Here is a 14,590-nt window from a genome sequence, read left to right as displayed (position 1 = left end):
GTCCGGGTGCGCGTGGCCCCGGCAGAGCAGGGTCCCCGTCCCGGTCCCCGGCCACGCACTGGTGCTATCCGGCGGGTGCCCCGGCCCCGCTCCCTGCTCCCCCCCGCCCGTCCCCGGGGTAGTGTCAGATGTGAGTTGTCCCTTGTGCGCTCTCCCCCTAGATGGTCCCTGTAGGTGTGTGGGGGGCCCGGGTGGGCGCAGCCCAGCGCGGGGGTCCTGCCCGCCCCCGGGTAGTTGCATATTGGCCGTTTTAGGAACCTGCGGTACGTTTCTGTTTGCTCATTAAAGACCGTTCTCACAGCGCCCGCCTCGACGCCTGCTTGGGGGCCGGCTGGGGGGTCCCGGCGTGGGGGCTCAGACCCCCCCCCGAGCCTGGCTGGGTGCTGCCTGGGGCGGGGGGAGCGGGGCGAGAGGCGGACGCGCGTGTGCGGGCACAGACACGCCGGGTCAGCCCCTGCCGCTGCCGGCCCAGCGCTGGCGGTGGCACTGACGCGCCCTGAGCGTGCAAGGGCGTGCAAGGGCACCCCCGGGACAGCCTGAACGTCGGCACACGGACCCCCACCACGCGTGTCCCTCGATGGCGGCGGCGGCTGCGGCATCGCTGGGCGCCGGCGCTCCGGCCGAGCGGCATTAATTCAGCTGCAGCCCCGGGGGTCCCACCTGGGCGCCGCTGGCGTGGGAGGAAGCCCTGCGGGACGCCCCGGGCTGAGCCACCGGCACGCAGCCGCCGCGGCGGCACCGGGTCCGGTGCGCGGCCACCAGGCCGGGTCCCCGCAGCTGCGGCACCGGGGACGAGCGGGACCCAGGAGGCTGCTGGGAGCATCCGCAGCCCTGCCGTGGGGACACGGGGACGTGGGGACGCACGGGGGTGTGGGGGACACAGAGCTGGCCCTGCCGCCACGCAGCTGAGGGCATCCCGGCGGCGCGGCCGCAGGCAGCCGTGGGGGTCACGCGCCTCCGCAGCGGGAGGGCGAGGGCACGCGCGCACGCAGGCACACGCGCACACGCAGGCACACGCGCACACGCGTGCGCGCACGCTGCTGGGTTGCACGGACGCGCGCATGGGGGGCTGCAAGGTGGGGATGGGGTGCGGGCGGGATTTGGGGCGGCGGGGGGGGTCTGTAGGACAGGGATGGGGTGCGGGGGGGTGCGAAGGGTCCCGGGGGCCCCGGGCTGCACTGGTCCCAGCATCTCGGGGGTCTCTGGGTGTCCCGGGGCATCCCTGGGGGCTGAGGGGGTCCCTGGGGTGTGTCGCGGGGGCTCCGGGGGGCTCCGGGCTGCCGGGGGCGGTCACAGATGTCCCAGAGACTCAGGGGCTCCAGGAGGCCCCGGGGGGATCCCGGGGGGGGATCCCGGGAGGGGGGGGGGTGGTCGCGGGGGGGAGGGTCCCGGGGGTGCGGAGGCCGCCGCCCGCCCCCAGGGGGCGCTGTGGGGGAGGCAGGGCCGCGGCCGGCGTTGTCAGGGCGACGGGAGAGGGCGTGGCCCCGCCCCGTTGCCATGGCGGCGGGGGCGGGGCGGAGCAGGAGCCGGTCCCGCCCGCGGGGAGGGGAGGCGGCGGCGGCGGCGCATGCGCGGGCGGCCCGTGCGGTCCCGGCCCGGTCCCGGCGAGCCCGGCGCGGTGCGGAGGCAGCGGAGCGGCGGCCGGAGCGGCCGCGGCCCGAGCGCGGTGAGTGCGGGCCGGCACCGCGCCGCGGGGCGGGGAGGGGCCGGGCCGGGCTGCGCCGCCGCCGTCGCCATCGCCCGCATCCCGGCACCGGCCGGCGCCGCCCCCCGGGACCGGGCGGGGGGGGGGGGGACGGGACCGCCGGGGCCTCGGGTGATGGAGCGGGCGGGGGGGCGGGCCGGGGGATCGGGGGATGGAGCGGCCGGGGCGGGGGCGGGGATGTCCGTCCGGTGTCCCCGGTGACGGAGCGGCCGTGACAGGTGGGGGGGTCCGGGGATGGAGCGGCCGGGGCCGGGGCCGGGGCGGGGGGACACACCGGGGGATGATGGAGCGGCCGGGGCGGAGGGGTCCCGCGGTGCCGGTGGCGGCGGGGTCCGGCCTGACTCAGCGGCGGCCGCCCCTGCGCCCCGGCTGCGTCTCCCGCAGGGCCGCGGCTCCGGTACGGCACGGCGCGGCACGCCGGGAGCTGTAGTCCGGCACCGCGCAAGGCCGGGGACCGGGCATCGCCGCCGGGGCCCGGGCATCACCGGGGCCCGGGCATCCCCCCGGGCTCAGCGGGGTGCCGGTGCGGGGTGCTGCTCCCGGAGGGGCGGGCAGGGGCTCGGCGGCGGCGGCGGCTTGGTGGCCGGAGCGCTCCCGGTCGGCGGGACGGGCGGCACGGTGACCCCCGGATCGCGCCGCGCTCTCGTCCCGCGTCCCACGGCGGTGGAGCGGCGGTGGCTCCGGCACCGGGCCGAGCCGGGCACGGGCAGCCCTCGGCGGGCAGCGCGAGCATCGAACGGTGCCCGCGCCCGCGCGGGTCGGGACGGGGGACGGTGGCCTTGGCGGTGCTCCCACGCCGGCCCCGGGAGTCCCCAGGGGACACCCGGCCCCGTCTCCCACCGACGGCCTTCTCGCCGCGTGGGTCCCCAGAGCCACGGCGCGGGGTGCGCGCGGGACGCGCCGACGCCGGCCCCCCAGTGCCGCCGGGGCTCCCCGGGGATGTCGTGTGCCGCCATGGCGGCTCCTTCCCGTCGCGCGCGTGGGGACGCGGCGGGGGACGGCTCTCCCCGGCGAGCGGCGCGGGCGTGCCGGTGTGGCCGCAGCACGTGGGGCCTCTCCTCGAGGGGCTTGGCCAGCGCCGGCGAGGGGCTGCCCGGGCCGGGGGATGCCATGCCGCGGCACGGGCCTGCCGGCGTGGACGTCCCCTGCACCGGCCGTGGGGTGCCGACGAGCGGCTCTTCCTGCGCCGGCTCTGCCACCCAATTTGAATCATCAAAAAGCACTCGGCATCAATATTTCAGGGACGCTGTGCAGGATGAGGATGCTGGAGCGGGCGAGGGGGGAGCAGGCGCGGTGGGAGGCGCTGCCGGCGGCACCGCGCTCTGCACATGCTCCTGCCGCTGCTATTTCGAGTTATTTAGGTTAGTGAGAGCGGAGCAGGCGGGGGACCCGCGAGGCTGGGCCACCCTGCCCGCGCTGCTCCGCGTCCCCGTCAGCCGGGCACCGCGGCCGCACCGAGCGCCGCCGCTGGGAGCCACAAATCCCCAGCGCGTGAGCGGCCGGTTCCCCTCGCCGCGGGCTGGGACGGGCGCTGCCGCCCGCTAAAGAGCCAGGAAACCAGGAAAGGTGCCGGGGGATGGACCTGGCGCTGCCTGCATCCGGGCAAACCCATCTGCCACGCACAGGCTCTGGCGCGGTACAGCGTGGCGTGGCGTGGCGTGGCACGGCACGGGGATGCTCCCCTCGGGGTCAGGGAAGCGGCGCTGGGAGGGACGGCTGCGGTGGCCGGGGGGCCGGGGGTGGGCAGCCATCCCTGCCAGCGGCCGGGTGATCCTGCCCCCGCTGCCTGGAGCTGCCCGCCAGCTGCCAGATCAGCCGGGCAGCACCGCAGCGGCTCCGCGCAGCGCTCAGCCCCCACTGCGTTGTCTGCCACCCCCCTCGCGTATTTGTCACTTGAGAAGCCACCGGGACGGCTCCCAAAATAGAAGCCGTGAGTCGCAGCAGCTCAGCTCGCCCCGGCACAGCGGTGCTGCCGGGCCGGCACAGGCAGCGAGGGGCCGGCACCGATCTGCGGCCTCAGCGGGCAGCACTGCCCGTCCGGCTCCCGGGCAGCCGCAGCGGCACGCAGTCAGTGCCCGGCCTTGGCAGCCGGCACCGGCACCGTCGCCTCGGTGCTGAGCAAACACGTCCGGTGCGGCCGCCGGCCTCATTCTCCTCCCGCTTTGTTTGGCCAGAGCGTGCCGGCCCCGGCCCGGTGAGGGCTGCGGCGTGGGACGCCGGTGCCTGCCGCCACCTCCCCGGCAGCGTCGGTGCGAGGAGCCGGGCTGGACGACCTCTCCGCGCCCTGGCAGCGCCGGCGGGACGGGGCAGAGACACGCGCCCGAGCGTTTTGTTCACCGTTGGGCCTTGATTAAGCAGCTCGGCAGCCGGACAATTAAAATGCAGCGGTAAGCGTCCCCCCTGCCCTGTCAGCACAGCCGGCCGGGCGCAGCCCCGGCTGCCCTGCGCAGGCGGCACGGGGCGGGGGGGCTGCCGTGCATGGCGGGGGCTGCGCCCCAGACCCCCGCATTGCCCCGCACCGCCGCTGCCCGCAACCTGCCTGCGCGGCGCAGGCACGGCTGGCATCGAGGGCAGCCGGCACGACCCGCGCTGCCGAGCAGCCGCTGCTCTCCGGGAACCCGGCGCCTGCAGAGCCGGGCCGGCGTTTGCCCAGCGCCGAGGCAGCCGTGTGCCAAGCCCTGCGCCGCAGCAGCTCCCCTCCCCAGGGCTCGCTGGGAATCGGGGCTACGTTCCTTTTTTTTTTTTTTTTTTTTTTTCTAAATTGCAAAAGCCGGTGGCAGAGGCAGCGTGCAAACCGGCCGGGCCGGAGGCTCCCTGCCTTGGGTGCGTCCATCACCCGGCGTTGGGGCTGGGGCGGGCAGCGGGGCCGGCTCCTGCCCTGGCCGGAGGGCTGCCGCAAGCGTCCCTGTCATTATGCCGGGACGTGCTCGGCACCGCGGCGGAGGGCTTTGAAGCCCGGTGCGGAGTTTCAGAGGGTGGAAATGAGCTGGGTGGCACCGCGTGCCCCAGCCAGTGTCCCCTCGCAGCTCCGGCTGCCCCGCCTCACCGCTGGCCGCTTGGGGCTGTGCCGTGCCGGTGCTCGGCGATGCCGCGTGCCGGAGCGGAGTCAAGATGCTCCCTGCCAGGCTTGCACGGTCAGCGGCGTGCGCGGGAGTCAGGGTGCGGCTGGCGGCGGTACGCCGGGGAGCGGCTGGCACGGTGACACCTGAATTCATCCCGCTGTGAAACCCGTCCCTGAGGCTGCCGGCACGGGCCTCGGCTTGCTTCGGCAAAGGGGAAGCCGTGGCCGCAGCGAGGCGTGGGGCACCGACGCCGGCAGCCTGCCGTGAAGCGCCGTGGAAATGCCGGGTGGCGAGGGGTGGGGGCGCGGGTGCGTCGGCTGCCCGGGGGAGCTGCGTGGGGCTGCTCCCTCCTGCTTGGCCCCCGCCCTTCGTTTGCCGGTTCCGTACCGGGGCGAGATGATGAGGAAGGTGCCGGGTTCAGCCCTCGCTCGGGAGCGGCTGAGGTTTCTGCCGGGGCTGCGCCCCGCCGGTGCCGGTGCTGGGGACGGCATCGGGGGCTGCACCGTGCCCGGAGCTGCGTGGGGAGGGGGTCCTCTGCGCCGCTTCGCCTGCCCGGGGAGCGTCCCTGGGGGGGGCTGCCTGCTCGGCCACCCCGGCTGCGGTGTGGGGAGGGTCCCCGCAGACCCGGCCCCTGTGCTGGGGGGCTCGCTTGGGGGGCTCGCCCATCCCGGCACAGGCAGCGGGTGCTGGGTCTGGGGTGCCGGCAGCATGGCAGCTCCCTGTGCCGGGAGGGCTCCTGCTGGGGCTGTTCGCCTGAGCCGGCGGTGAACCCCGGTGCGTTCCCATGCCCCCTCCGCTTCTCAAGGGGCTGGGGTGCACCAGGCACCCCCGTGCCCCCATCCTGTCCCCCCACCAGGCCGATTTGGAGGGGGCACCCCCGGGGCAGGCGTGGAGGAGGGCTGCGCGCTGGGGCTGGGTGCTGTGGGGGTCCCGGGCGTGGGGCTGGGGCAGTTTCCCCTGCCACGATGGCTACAGCTGCGTTGGACCTGCCCCGTCCCACGGCGTGCGCCCCACGGGCAGGGTGCCGGGAGAGGCAGGAGAGCCGCCGGCTGCCGTGCCGGGTCCCGGCACCGCGCATCCCCCTGCTCCCGCGGCATGAGCCCTGGCCCCATGGCTCGTTGCGGTGGCCGGCTCCGGCACCCAGCCCTGCTCCGGCTCTGCCGCGTCTGCAGGGCGCTGGCACCCGCTCCCGGCTATTTTGGGAAAGGACGGCGATGGAGGGGGGTGTCAGCCGGCCGCTGGCTCCTGGCCGGGGTGGGCAGGCAGCCCCCTGCCCCGCAGCAGCCCCCCCTCCTACCAGCCCCCTGCCCGCTCCGGCAGCGGGCGAGCGCTGCTGCTTTCCCGGCTGCACCGCGGCGGCCGCACCGCAGTGCGCGTGGCTCTGGCTCTGTGCCGCGCATGACTCAGCTCGGTGCTGCCGGAGGGAGGGGACCCCTGCCCGCACCCCAGCCAGCACCGGGCGGCATTAGCCACGATGGGTGGCTTTGGTCCTCGCTGGCCACCAGGCAGTGGATGGTGCCCACCACGCTGCGCCGGGGGCTGGCGGCGGCTGCGGGGGCCTTGTTTCCAGCTGCTCTGGCGGATAAAAATACCGACAGCCCCGGCTGCGTGCTGGCGACACGGCCCTGCGCGGGGCGGGATGGGACGGGGTGCTGGGGGTCCCGGCCCCGGCGGGGGGATGGGCCGGCTCAGCTGCCGGCGGCGGTTCAACCGGCCATGGCGTCTGGCTGCGCCGGGGCCGGCATCAGCGGTGCTGAGTCACGGTGGTGCCGAGGGCCGCGAGTGGGGGGGCTGCGGCTGCCGGCACCTTCCCCCCCTTGCAAGCGGGCACGCAGGGAGGTGGCAGCACCCCACGGCCACCACCCCGCCATTGCACCCGCGGCCCCCGTCTGCTGGGGGACAGGGGGTCCTGCGTGGGGGTGTCCCCCCGCCAGGCCCAGGGCGGGCAGTGCCCCCCTCGCCCACCCGCAGGCACCCTGGGCTGTGGCAGCAGGATTGCGGGGCTGGGGGGGGTGAGGGGGGGTGAGGGGGGGCCGCCCCCCCGAGCCCCCCGCTGGCAGCTGGGCCTGAGCCCCGCACGCCTTCGCCGGGGAGAGGGGAAGCAGATTAACGCTGCTGCTGCTGCTGCTGCTGCCGCCGCCGTGCGGGGGGGCACGGGGGCAGCGGGGACGGGGACCCCCGCTCTCGGGGAGACAGGACCCTGCTCTTGCAGCGGGGACGGTCCCTGCTCTAAAGCGTTTGGCGGGAGCCGGTGGGACGGTGCCTCGGCGCCCCGTCCCCCCGCACCCCCCCAGCTCTGCGGCACGGCTCCCCGGCGCTCTGCCGTGCCGGGCCGTGGCTGTGGGCTCTCCGCTCCCACGGTGCCCGGCCAGAGCCCTCCGCCATCTGGGAGCGGGTTTGCGGCCGTGCCTGCCGGCAGATGTTGCCCCTCTAAGCCCTGCTCTAATGGACCCCGATCCCGGCGCCGGCAGATTAGGCAGCCAGCGAGGGCTGGAACGGGGGGGCCATAAGCTGCTTATGGGCCGGCAGCGGCCCCCGGCCCCCGGGAGCCCCGTGGCCACGCGCAGGGACGGAGCTGCGCCCCGGCACGGGGGCAGTGCCCTCGGCGGTGCCCGCGTCCCCCTGGGACCCCCTGCCCCGGAGCCGCATCCTGCACCGCATCCGTGTCCTGCTGTGCTCCCACCGTACCGGGGGGTGCAGCTGGGGTGGGGGCCCCGCGGGCTGCGCCGTGGCAGCCCGGCCCCGGTGTCCCCCGGTGCTGGAGCCCGGGTGGGACGGGCACCCCACGTCCCCGCCGCCCCCGGCACGGAGCGGGGCTGGGCTGGGGGGGCACAGCACCGAGGCGGGGGGCACGCCGGGGTGGCGGTGCCGGCGTGACGCCCGTCTCTCGGCAGCTGGGGCATGGCCGTCAATGTGTACTCGACGTCGGTGACCAGCGAGAACCTGAGCCGCCATGACATGCTCGCCTGGGTCAACGACTCCCTCCAGCTCAACTACACCAAGATCGAGCAGCTCTGCTCAGGTGGGGTGCGGGTCCCGGGGGGGTGGGCGGACACGGGGGGGGTGGGGGGTGCCGCCGTCCCCCCCCCTGACGCCGCGGTGTGGGTCCGGCGCAGGGGCTGCCTACTGCCAGTTCATGGACATGCTGTTCCCCGGCTGCGTCCACCTGCGGAAGGTGAAGTTCCAGGCCAAGCTGGAGCACGAGTACATCCACAACTTCAAGGTGCTGCAGGCCGCCTTCAAGAAGATGGGAGTGGACAAGGTAGGTCCATGGGCGGGGGGCTGCGGTGGGGCGGGGGCCGTGCCGGAGGGCAGCCCCGCCAGCCCCTCTGTGTCCCCCCCCCAGATCATCGCGGTGGAGAGGCTGGTGAAGGGCAAGTTCCAGGACAACTTCGAGTTCATCCAGTGGTTTAAGAAGTTCTTCGACGCCAACTACGACGGGAAGGAGTACAACCCGCTGCTGGCGCGGCAGGGCCAGGACGTCGCGCCCCCCCCAAACCCAGGTGATCACATCTTCAACAAACCCAAGAAACCCATTGGCACTGCAGGTAATGTCCGGGTCCCCCGGCGAGCGCTGCCCCCCGCCCTCCCGCCCGGCCTCCTGCACCCCACGTCGCTCTGGCCGCGGCCAGGCGTCCCCCCCCACGCCCCCGCCCTGCCGCCCCTGCCTGCGCCCCGCTCTGCTGCCTGCCTGCCTGCGACCGGGGGGGCCGAGCGGGTCTGCAGGGACACCCGGGGCGGAGGGGACGGCGGAGGGACGCGCGGGGAGCCGGGCAGGGCTCGGCTGCCTCCATCTTCCTGCTCGCCCTGGGTCTGGGGGCGGTTTGTCCCCCCCCCCCCCGGCCCCCTCCGTGGCTGCCATCCCCCCGTGCCGTGCCGCCACGGTGCCCCAGTGCCGCCGTGCAGCCAGGCTGCTCCCGGCCGCGGGCGATGCTCCATGGGCATCGTGGGCTCCCTGTGCCGGCCCCGCGGGAGCAGCTCGAGGGCTGGACCCCCCTGTCCCGCAGCAAACCCCGGCCAGGCCGCAAGCACCCCTTGAGGGGGGCTGGGGGCGAGATCTGCCAGGGGAAACTGAGGCAGGGGGGAGGCTCAGGGCAGGACAGCCCGGAGTCGCGGCTCAGCCCCCGAGCGCTCTGCCTGCCCTTGCTGCCCGCTGCTGCCTCCTGGCCCCTGCCGCCCCGCACGATGCAGGGGGGGGTCCCCGCCAGCAGCCCCCTGGGCCGGCATTAACCTGTTGGTCCCCGTCTGCTGTCAAGTCCCCCAGAGGACCTCTCCCACCGGCCCCAAGAGCACGCCAAACCCGGCCCGCCTCAGCAACGTCCCCAGCAGCATCCTCCGGAAAAACTCCCCCGCGGCCCGCAACGGGGGCACCGAGGCCGACGCGCAGATCCTGGAGCTCAACCAGCAGGTAGGCAGGGCCGGGGGACGCCCCGGCGTGGGAGGGAGGGGATGGTGCCGAGCCCCCCCCCCGGCCACAGGGGATCGGCCCCCTCCCGGCCTCGGGCTGAAGGCTCCGGCCCCCCTGCAGCTGATGGACCTGAAGCTGACGGTGGACGGGCTGGAGAAGGAGCGGGATTTCTACTTCAGCAAACTGCGGGACATCGAGCTGATCTGCCAGGAGCACGAGAACGAGAACAGCCCCATCATCACCGGTATCGTCAGCGTCCTCTACGCCACGGAGGTGAGGGCTGGGCACCGCTGCCCCCCCCCGGGACCCCCAGCCTCCATCCTGCTCTCCGGGCTTCCCTGGGTCGAGACCCCCTTTCCCGCAGCTCCTCCCGGTCTCCGGCCTCGTTCGCTCCCCGGGTGCCCGGGGGGGAGGGGGTTTGGGCTTTGCCGAGGCCCTCGCGCCGTGCCGGGAGGGGCCGTGGGGACGCGGCGGGAGCCGCTGGGAGCGGGAGCCCCCACCCCACGTGCCCCCCAGGCTGACGGCCGCCCGTGCCCCCCTCCCCGCCAGGAGGGCTTCGCCCCGCCGGAGGACGACGAGCTGGAGGAGCAGCAGCCAGAGGACCAGGACGAGTACTAGCCCCGGCACGCTCCCGCACCCCGCGCCGCCCCGTGCCGTTCCCCCACCATAGACATTCGAGGTCTGAGCCTGTGCGCCTCGCCCTGCACTGTCACACGCCATCACGGTCTCCGGCAGCCGAGCCCGCGGCCTCGGCGTCCAGCAGCTCCGGTGGGAAGCCACTGTCTCCATCATAAGTAGATGTCCCTCCAGCGAGGAGCGAGGCTGTACCTACGCCGGGGGCTGGGGGGTGGGGACGGGCTCTGGCCGCTGCGCCCGGGGCCCGGCCCTCGCCACCCCCACCCCAGATTTGTTTCCGTTGTCCCCTCGGGTGTGAGTGCCGCAGCCGCCCCGGTGTCCCCACCTGCCCCATCGTGTGAGAGCGAGAGGGAAAGACCGAGTCCTCGGGGTGTTTTTCCTGGGGGGGAGCGTGCTCGCGTGCTGCCTGCGCTGCCTGCACCCTGCCAGCCCCGGGGCCTGGGGATCGGGGCTGGAGCCAGCGGCCCTGGGACCGCCGCACGGGGTCGGCGCCCGCCCGGCAGCCTGCAGGCAGCGGGGAGGACGCAGCTCGGAGGAGGGAGGTTTTGCTTCAGGTTCCTGGGAAGGTGACAAAGAAACCCCAGCCCGGCTGACGACGCGGCCGCCTGCCTGCTCGGGCAGGTGCGGGCAGCGGGGGCGGGCAGGGACCCGGCCGCCACGGGCCAGGACAGAGGATCCCAGAGCGGGAGCCTGTCCCCTCTGCGGCGTGGGGACGGCGGTGCCCCTCGCCCCGCTGCGGGGTCCCCTCCCCTCGCCCGTGGCCACCGAGGACCCCCCGGGGCCGGGCCGGCCGGGTCTCCCGCCCCGCGGGGCGCTGGGGTGGGTTTGCCGAGAGCGGCACGCAGCGCCTGCCCCGGCCGTCGTCTCCCCGTTGCATCGCTTGTCTGGTCCGTCACTCCGGTTGCGAAGCCTGCATCTGTGTTAAGTTTTATTTAAAATAAACTCGTGTGGTAAAATGACGTTGTCCTGCCTGTCTCTGGCCTGGCTCCGGGCCCTGCACGCAGCCCGGGCGGTGGTGGGGCAGTGCCTGGCTGGCCCCGTGCCGGGGCACGGCTGCGGGGGAGCATCACGGGGCACCGGCGGGGAGGGGGCCCGGGCCGGGCTTCTTCACGCCGCAGGAGCCCCCGCCCGGGGCCGGGAGCCATCACGGCAGGAGACGGAAGAGCGGCTGCCAGGCGGGGACTTCATGCTGGATTCCTGCCCGGGGACCGGGCTGTCGTTCTGCTCCCGCTGCTGAGGGGTAAAAAGGCGGAGACGCCCCCGCTCCCGCCCCGCTCCCCCCCGCAACGACATCGCGGTGATCGAGGTCGGGGCGGTGCGCGGGCGGAGCCACTCCGCGCCACGGCTGTACCGGCGGTGACAGCAGCACCGGGACCGGCACCGCTCTGCAGCTCTGTCCTTGTACCGGCCATGTCAGGGGAGAGCGCGAACGCAGTCCCCCACTACCACAAATTATGCAGTCGAGTTTCCCGCATTTGGGGAAATCGCAGGGGTCAGCACACCCGGAGTGCAGGGGATGAGCCTCGCCCTGGGAAAACCACCTGCCTGATCATGGTGTCTCCCCTGCCAGGTAAGTATGACCTCACACCGCCCCGAACGCACCACAGCCCCAAACACCCACACACAACACACGGACAGCAACAAAAACACACACACCACACACACACACACACACGCCGCCACCACGCCTCCCCGCACCCACGCTCCGCCGCCGCGCACCGCCCACGCAGCGCTCGCCCACGCCCGCGAGCGGCGTCTTGGGGGGGGCTCGGGGCTGTCCCGCCAGCCCGCGCGGTGCTCGATCTGCATGGACACGCCCCCTCGCGCACAGCCCCGCCCCTGGCGGCTCGCAGCGGCCCGGCCGGCAGCGCCGCGATCTGCATGGCCCCGCCCCTCCCTCGAGGCCCCGCCCCCGGTCGGGTTCCGGGGTAGCGCCACCAGGCGGCGCGACGGAGCGCTCCCCCGCCCGTCCCCGGCCGCCCGCGTGGGCGATAGTCGCGACGGCGTCCGCGGGTCGCCCCTCCAACACGGGCCACAGCGCCGGGAGCCCCGCGGGGCGGGTAGGGAGCCGCTGGCGAAGCTCGGGCACCGCAGGGAGCGTGCGAGGGTGTGGCCGGGACGGGTGACAGGGGGAGCTGAGCGGGCAGGGGCGCCAGGGAGCACGGGCAGGGTGCTGTGCACAGGGCACGGGGACACCGGAGGTGGGAGAGGCGGAGGCGCTGGACGCCCGCGTCACGCCGGGCTTTGGGGCCCCAGTGCCCAGGGAAAGGCCGGAGCAGGGACAATGCTCCCTGGGACGGGGACCGGGGCAGGGAACGCCGCAGCAGCCTGAGCACGCACGGGGCCCTGGGCCCAACGAGCCGCACCAGACGTGCCGCGGGAGCTGGCAGGGGTCATCACGAGCCACGCTCAGCGACTGGGATCGGCCGCGGCGATGGCAGGGGAGCTGAGGGCTGCTGGAAGGCCAATGTGCGCCCGTGCCACACGCGGCTGGCCCCAGTGCAGGAGCAGTCGAGCCGCCAGCAGCGCCAGGGCCTGTGGGGAGCGTCGGCTCCATGGTGGGCACCAGGGGACAGGGACAGACAGATGCCCGCTGACCTGTGCCGGCAAAGGGCAGTGCTGTGCACGGCTGGGGCGGAGGGGCCGAAGCCATAGGGGCAGCCCCCACCAGGGGCCAGGACGGCAGCCGGGAGTGCAGATCACCACGGTGCTCCCCAAGGGTTTGCCATGGTGCCGCAACCCGGAGCCGCAGGACCACTCCCCAGGCAGCCCGAGGGTCCCGGCTGGGGTCGGTGGGGCAGCGGCACCGCGGGGGAGGTGCGGGGGAGGGAACCGGGAAGCGGCACGAAAGGGCCGGGCCCTGCCCCGACGGCCGGTACCAGGCCTGAGCCCCGCCGGGCCGGGAGGAGCGGGGCCTCGGGGGCGGGGCCTTGCGAGAGGGGCGGGGCCATGCAGATCGCGGCGCTGCCGGCCGGGCCTCTCCGAGCCGCCAGGGGCGGGGCTATGCGCGAGAGGGCGTGTCCATGCAGATCGAGCACCGCGCGGGCTGGCGGGACAGCCCCGAGCCCCCCAAGACGCCGCCCGCGGGCGTGGGCGAGCGCTGCGTGGGCGGTGCGCGGCGGCGGAGCGTGGGTGCGGGGAGGCGTGGTGGCGGCGTGTGTGTGTGTGTGTGTATGTGGTGTGTGTGTTTTTGTTGCTGTCCGTGTGTTGTGTGTGGGTGTTTGGGGCTGTGGTGCGTTCGGGGCGGTGTGTGGTCATACTTACCTGGCAGGGGAGACACCATGATCAGGCAGGTGGTTTTCCCAGGGCGAGGCTCATCCCCTGCACTCCGGGTGTGCTGACCCCTGCGATTTCCCCAAATGCGGGAAACTCGACTGCATAATTTGTGGTAGTGGGGGACTGCGTTCGCGCTCTCCCCTGACATGGCCGGTACAAGGACAGAGCTGTAAAGTAGGGGGTGTTTGTGGTGGCGCGGGGCCTGTTCCCGCTGCTGTCGCCGGCGTGGACCCGTTGCGGCGATGTCCGGGCTCCGCTGCTCGGGCAGGGCTCGGTCCCGCGGCCGGTCTCCGGGGCGGGCAGGGCCGCGGTAGCTGCGGCCGCAGGAGGCGGCCACGGAGCGCTGGAGCCGTGGCGTCAGGAAGCAGGCGGGATGTTCCCAGGCAGGGAAGTTCCTTTTTTCCTTCTCCAGGCAGGGAAGTGCCCATTACCGCTGAGTTCCGATCCTCGTCTTGAAAGCACGGAACCCCCCGGCCTTCGGGCACCGCTGCGCCGCGGCCGCCCTCCGCTCCCCGGCAGCGAGATCGTGGAACTTTACGTTCCCGCGGGGCCCAGGCTCTGTGCCGCCGCAGCGGCTCCGCGCTCCGCTCAAACCCGCGATGCGGGGCTAGTGGGGCTTAGAGTGGAATAGTTCAGTTCTCTGTGTTATCTGTCCTTGTACCAGCCATGTCAGGGGAGAGCGCGAACGCAGTCCCCCACTACCACAAATTATGCAGTCGAGTTTCCCGCATTTGGGGAAATCGCAGGGGTCAGCACACCCGGAGTGCAGGGGATAAGCCTCGCCCTGGGAAAACCACCTGCCTGATCATGGTGTCTCCCCTGCCAGGTAAGTATGACCACACACCGCCCCGAACGCACCACAGCCCCAAACACCCACACACAACACACGGACAGCAACAAAAACACACACACCACACACACACACACACACGCCGCCACCACGCCTCCCCGCACCCACGCTCCGCCGCCGCGCACCGCCCACGCAGCGCTCGCCCACGCCCGCGGGCGGCGTCTTGGGGGGCTCGGGGCTGTCCCGCCAGCCCGCGCGGTGCTCGATCTGCATGGACACGCCCCCTCGCGCATAGCCCCGCCCCTGGCGGCTCGCAGCGGCCCGGCCGGCAGCGCCGCGATCTGCATGGCCCCGCCCCCAGCGGCCCGGCCTGCATCTGTGCACTCTGCATGGCCACGCTCCGCCCGCCAGGCCCCGCCTCCTGGCGCCTCGGCTGGCAGAGGCGCGATCCGCATGGCCCCGCCCCGCTCTGCAGGCCCCGCCCTTCCCTCCGCCTCGGGCCCGCCCCCTCCTGGGTCGTGCCGTGCCCGGGGCCCGCGGAGAAGGCGGGGCGGGGCGGGGCGGGCCTCTGCGGCGGTGGTGCCCGCGGGTCGGCCGTGCCGTGCCCGGGGTAGCGCCTCAGACAGCGCGGGCAGTGCCGGGGCGGGGAGCGGGGAGAGCGGGGCGGGCGGCCGAGGCCTCCTTGCGTCGGCCGCGCTGCGGGGGCGGAGCGG

The 14,590-nt window shown here is 74.5% G+C and overlaps 2 protein-coding genes and 3 non-coding genes across 7 annotated transcripts; 3 read left to right on the top strand and 2 right to left on the bottom strand.

Moving 5' to 3' along the window:
- Window positions 1-1,549: 1,549 nt before the first annotated feature.
- On the top strand, window positions 1,550-10,607 carry MAPRE3 (microtubule associated protein RP/EB family member 3). Of its 3 annotated transcripts, none has more exons than XM_075497575.1 (7): window positions 1,550-1,666; window positions 7,662-7,789; window positions 7,884-8,029; window positions 8,114-8,315; window positions 9,024-9,175; window positions 9,296-9,448; window positions 9,725-10,607. In XM_075497575.1, the coding sequence occupies exons 2-7, from the start codon at window positions 7,669-7,671 to the stop codon at window positions 9,791-9,793; spliced, it is 843 nt and encodes a 280-aa protein (XP_075353690.1). In that variant the 5' UTR covers window positions 1,550-1,666; window positions 7,662-7,668; the 3' UTR covers window positions 9,794-10,607. The 3 variants fall into 3 exon arrangements, with proteins under 3 accessions (XP_075353690.1, XP_075353688.1, XP_075353689.1); XM_075497573.1 differs by lacking the exon at window positions 1,550-1,666 and adding an exon at window positions 3,943-4,092 and having other exon boundaries at window positions 8,114-8,270; XM_075497574.1 differs by lacking the exon at window positions 1,550-1,666 and adding an exon at window positions 3,976-4,092.
- On the top strand, window positions 1,940-3,961 carry LOC142407509 (uncharacterized). The gene is made up of 2 exons (XM_075497134.1): window positions 1,940-3,341; window positions 3,880-3,961. Exon 1 carries the CDS (start codon window positions 1,940-1,942, stop codon window positions 3,248-3,250), a length of 1,311 nt encoding a protein of 436 aa, XP_075353249.1. The 3' UTR covers window positions 3,251-3,341; window positions 3,880-3,961.
- Window positions 10,608-11,225: 618 nt separating the features above from the next.
- Window positions 11,226-11,389, bottom strand: LOC142408521 (U1 spliceosomal RNA). The gene has a single exon (XR_012775319.1). It is a non-coding gene; the product is annotated as a U1 spliceosomal RNA (small nuclear RNA).
- Window positions 11,390-13,067: 1,678 nt separating this feature from the next.
- Window positions 13,068-13,231, top strand: LOC142408520 (U1 spliceosomal RNA). The gene has a single exon (XR_012775318.1). It is a non-coding gene; the product is annotated as a U1 spliceosomal RNA (small nuclear RNA).
- A 526-nt stretch (window positions 13,232-13,757) lies between these two features.
- On the bottom strand, window positions 13,758-13,921 carry LOC142408522 (U1 spliceosomal RNA). Its single transcript, XR_012775320.1, has one exon. It is a non-coding gene; the product is annotated as a U1 spliceosomal RNA (small nuclear RNA).
- Between the last annotated feature and the right edge of the window lie 669 nt (window positions 13,922-14,590).

The sequence above is a fragment of the Mycteria americana genome, chromosome 3 (assembly GCF_035582795.1).
Source record: "Mycteria americana isolate JAX WOST 10 ecotype Jacksonville Zoo and Gardens chromosome 3, USCA_MyAme_1.0, whole genome shotgun sequence".
NCBI classification, from domain to species: Eukaryota; Metazoa; Chordata; class Aves; order Ciconiiformes; family Ciconiidae; genus Mycteria; species Mycteria americana.
Note: the sequence above shows the minus strand (reverse complement) of the source record. Positions and strands in the feature narration are given on the sequence as shown.

What these genes read in the sequence shown, in the direction of transcription:
- LOC142407509 (XM_075497134.1), top strand. Translation starts at nt 1,940, where the DNA reads ATGGAGCGGCCGGGGCCGGGGCCGGGGCGGGGGGACACACCGGGGGAT.
- MAPRE3 (XM_075497574.1), top strand. An exon ending in AGAAGATGGGAGTGGACAAG is followed by an intron (nt 8,030 to 8,113) that starts GTAGGTCCATGG and finishes TCCCCCCCCCAG; the next exon opens with ATCATCGCGGTGGAGAGGCT. An exon ending in TCCTGGAGCTCAACCAGCAG is followed by an intron (nt 9,176 to 9,295) that starts GTAGGCAGGGCC and finishes GCCCCCCTGCAG; the next exon opens with CTGATGGACCTGAAGCTGAC.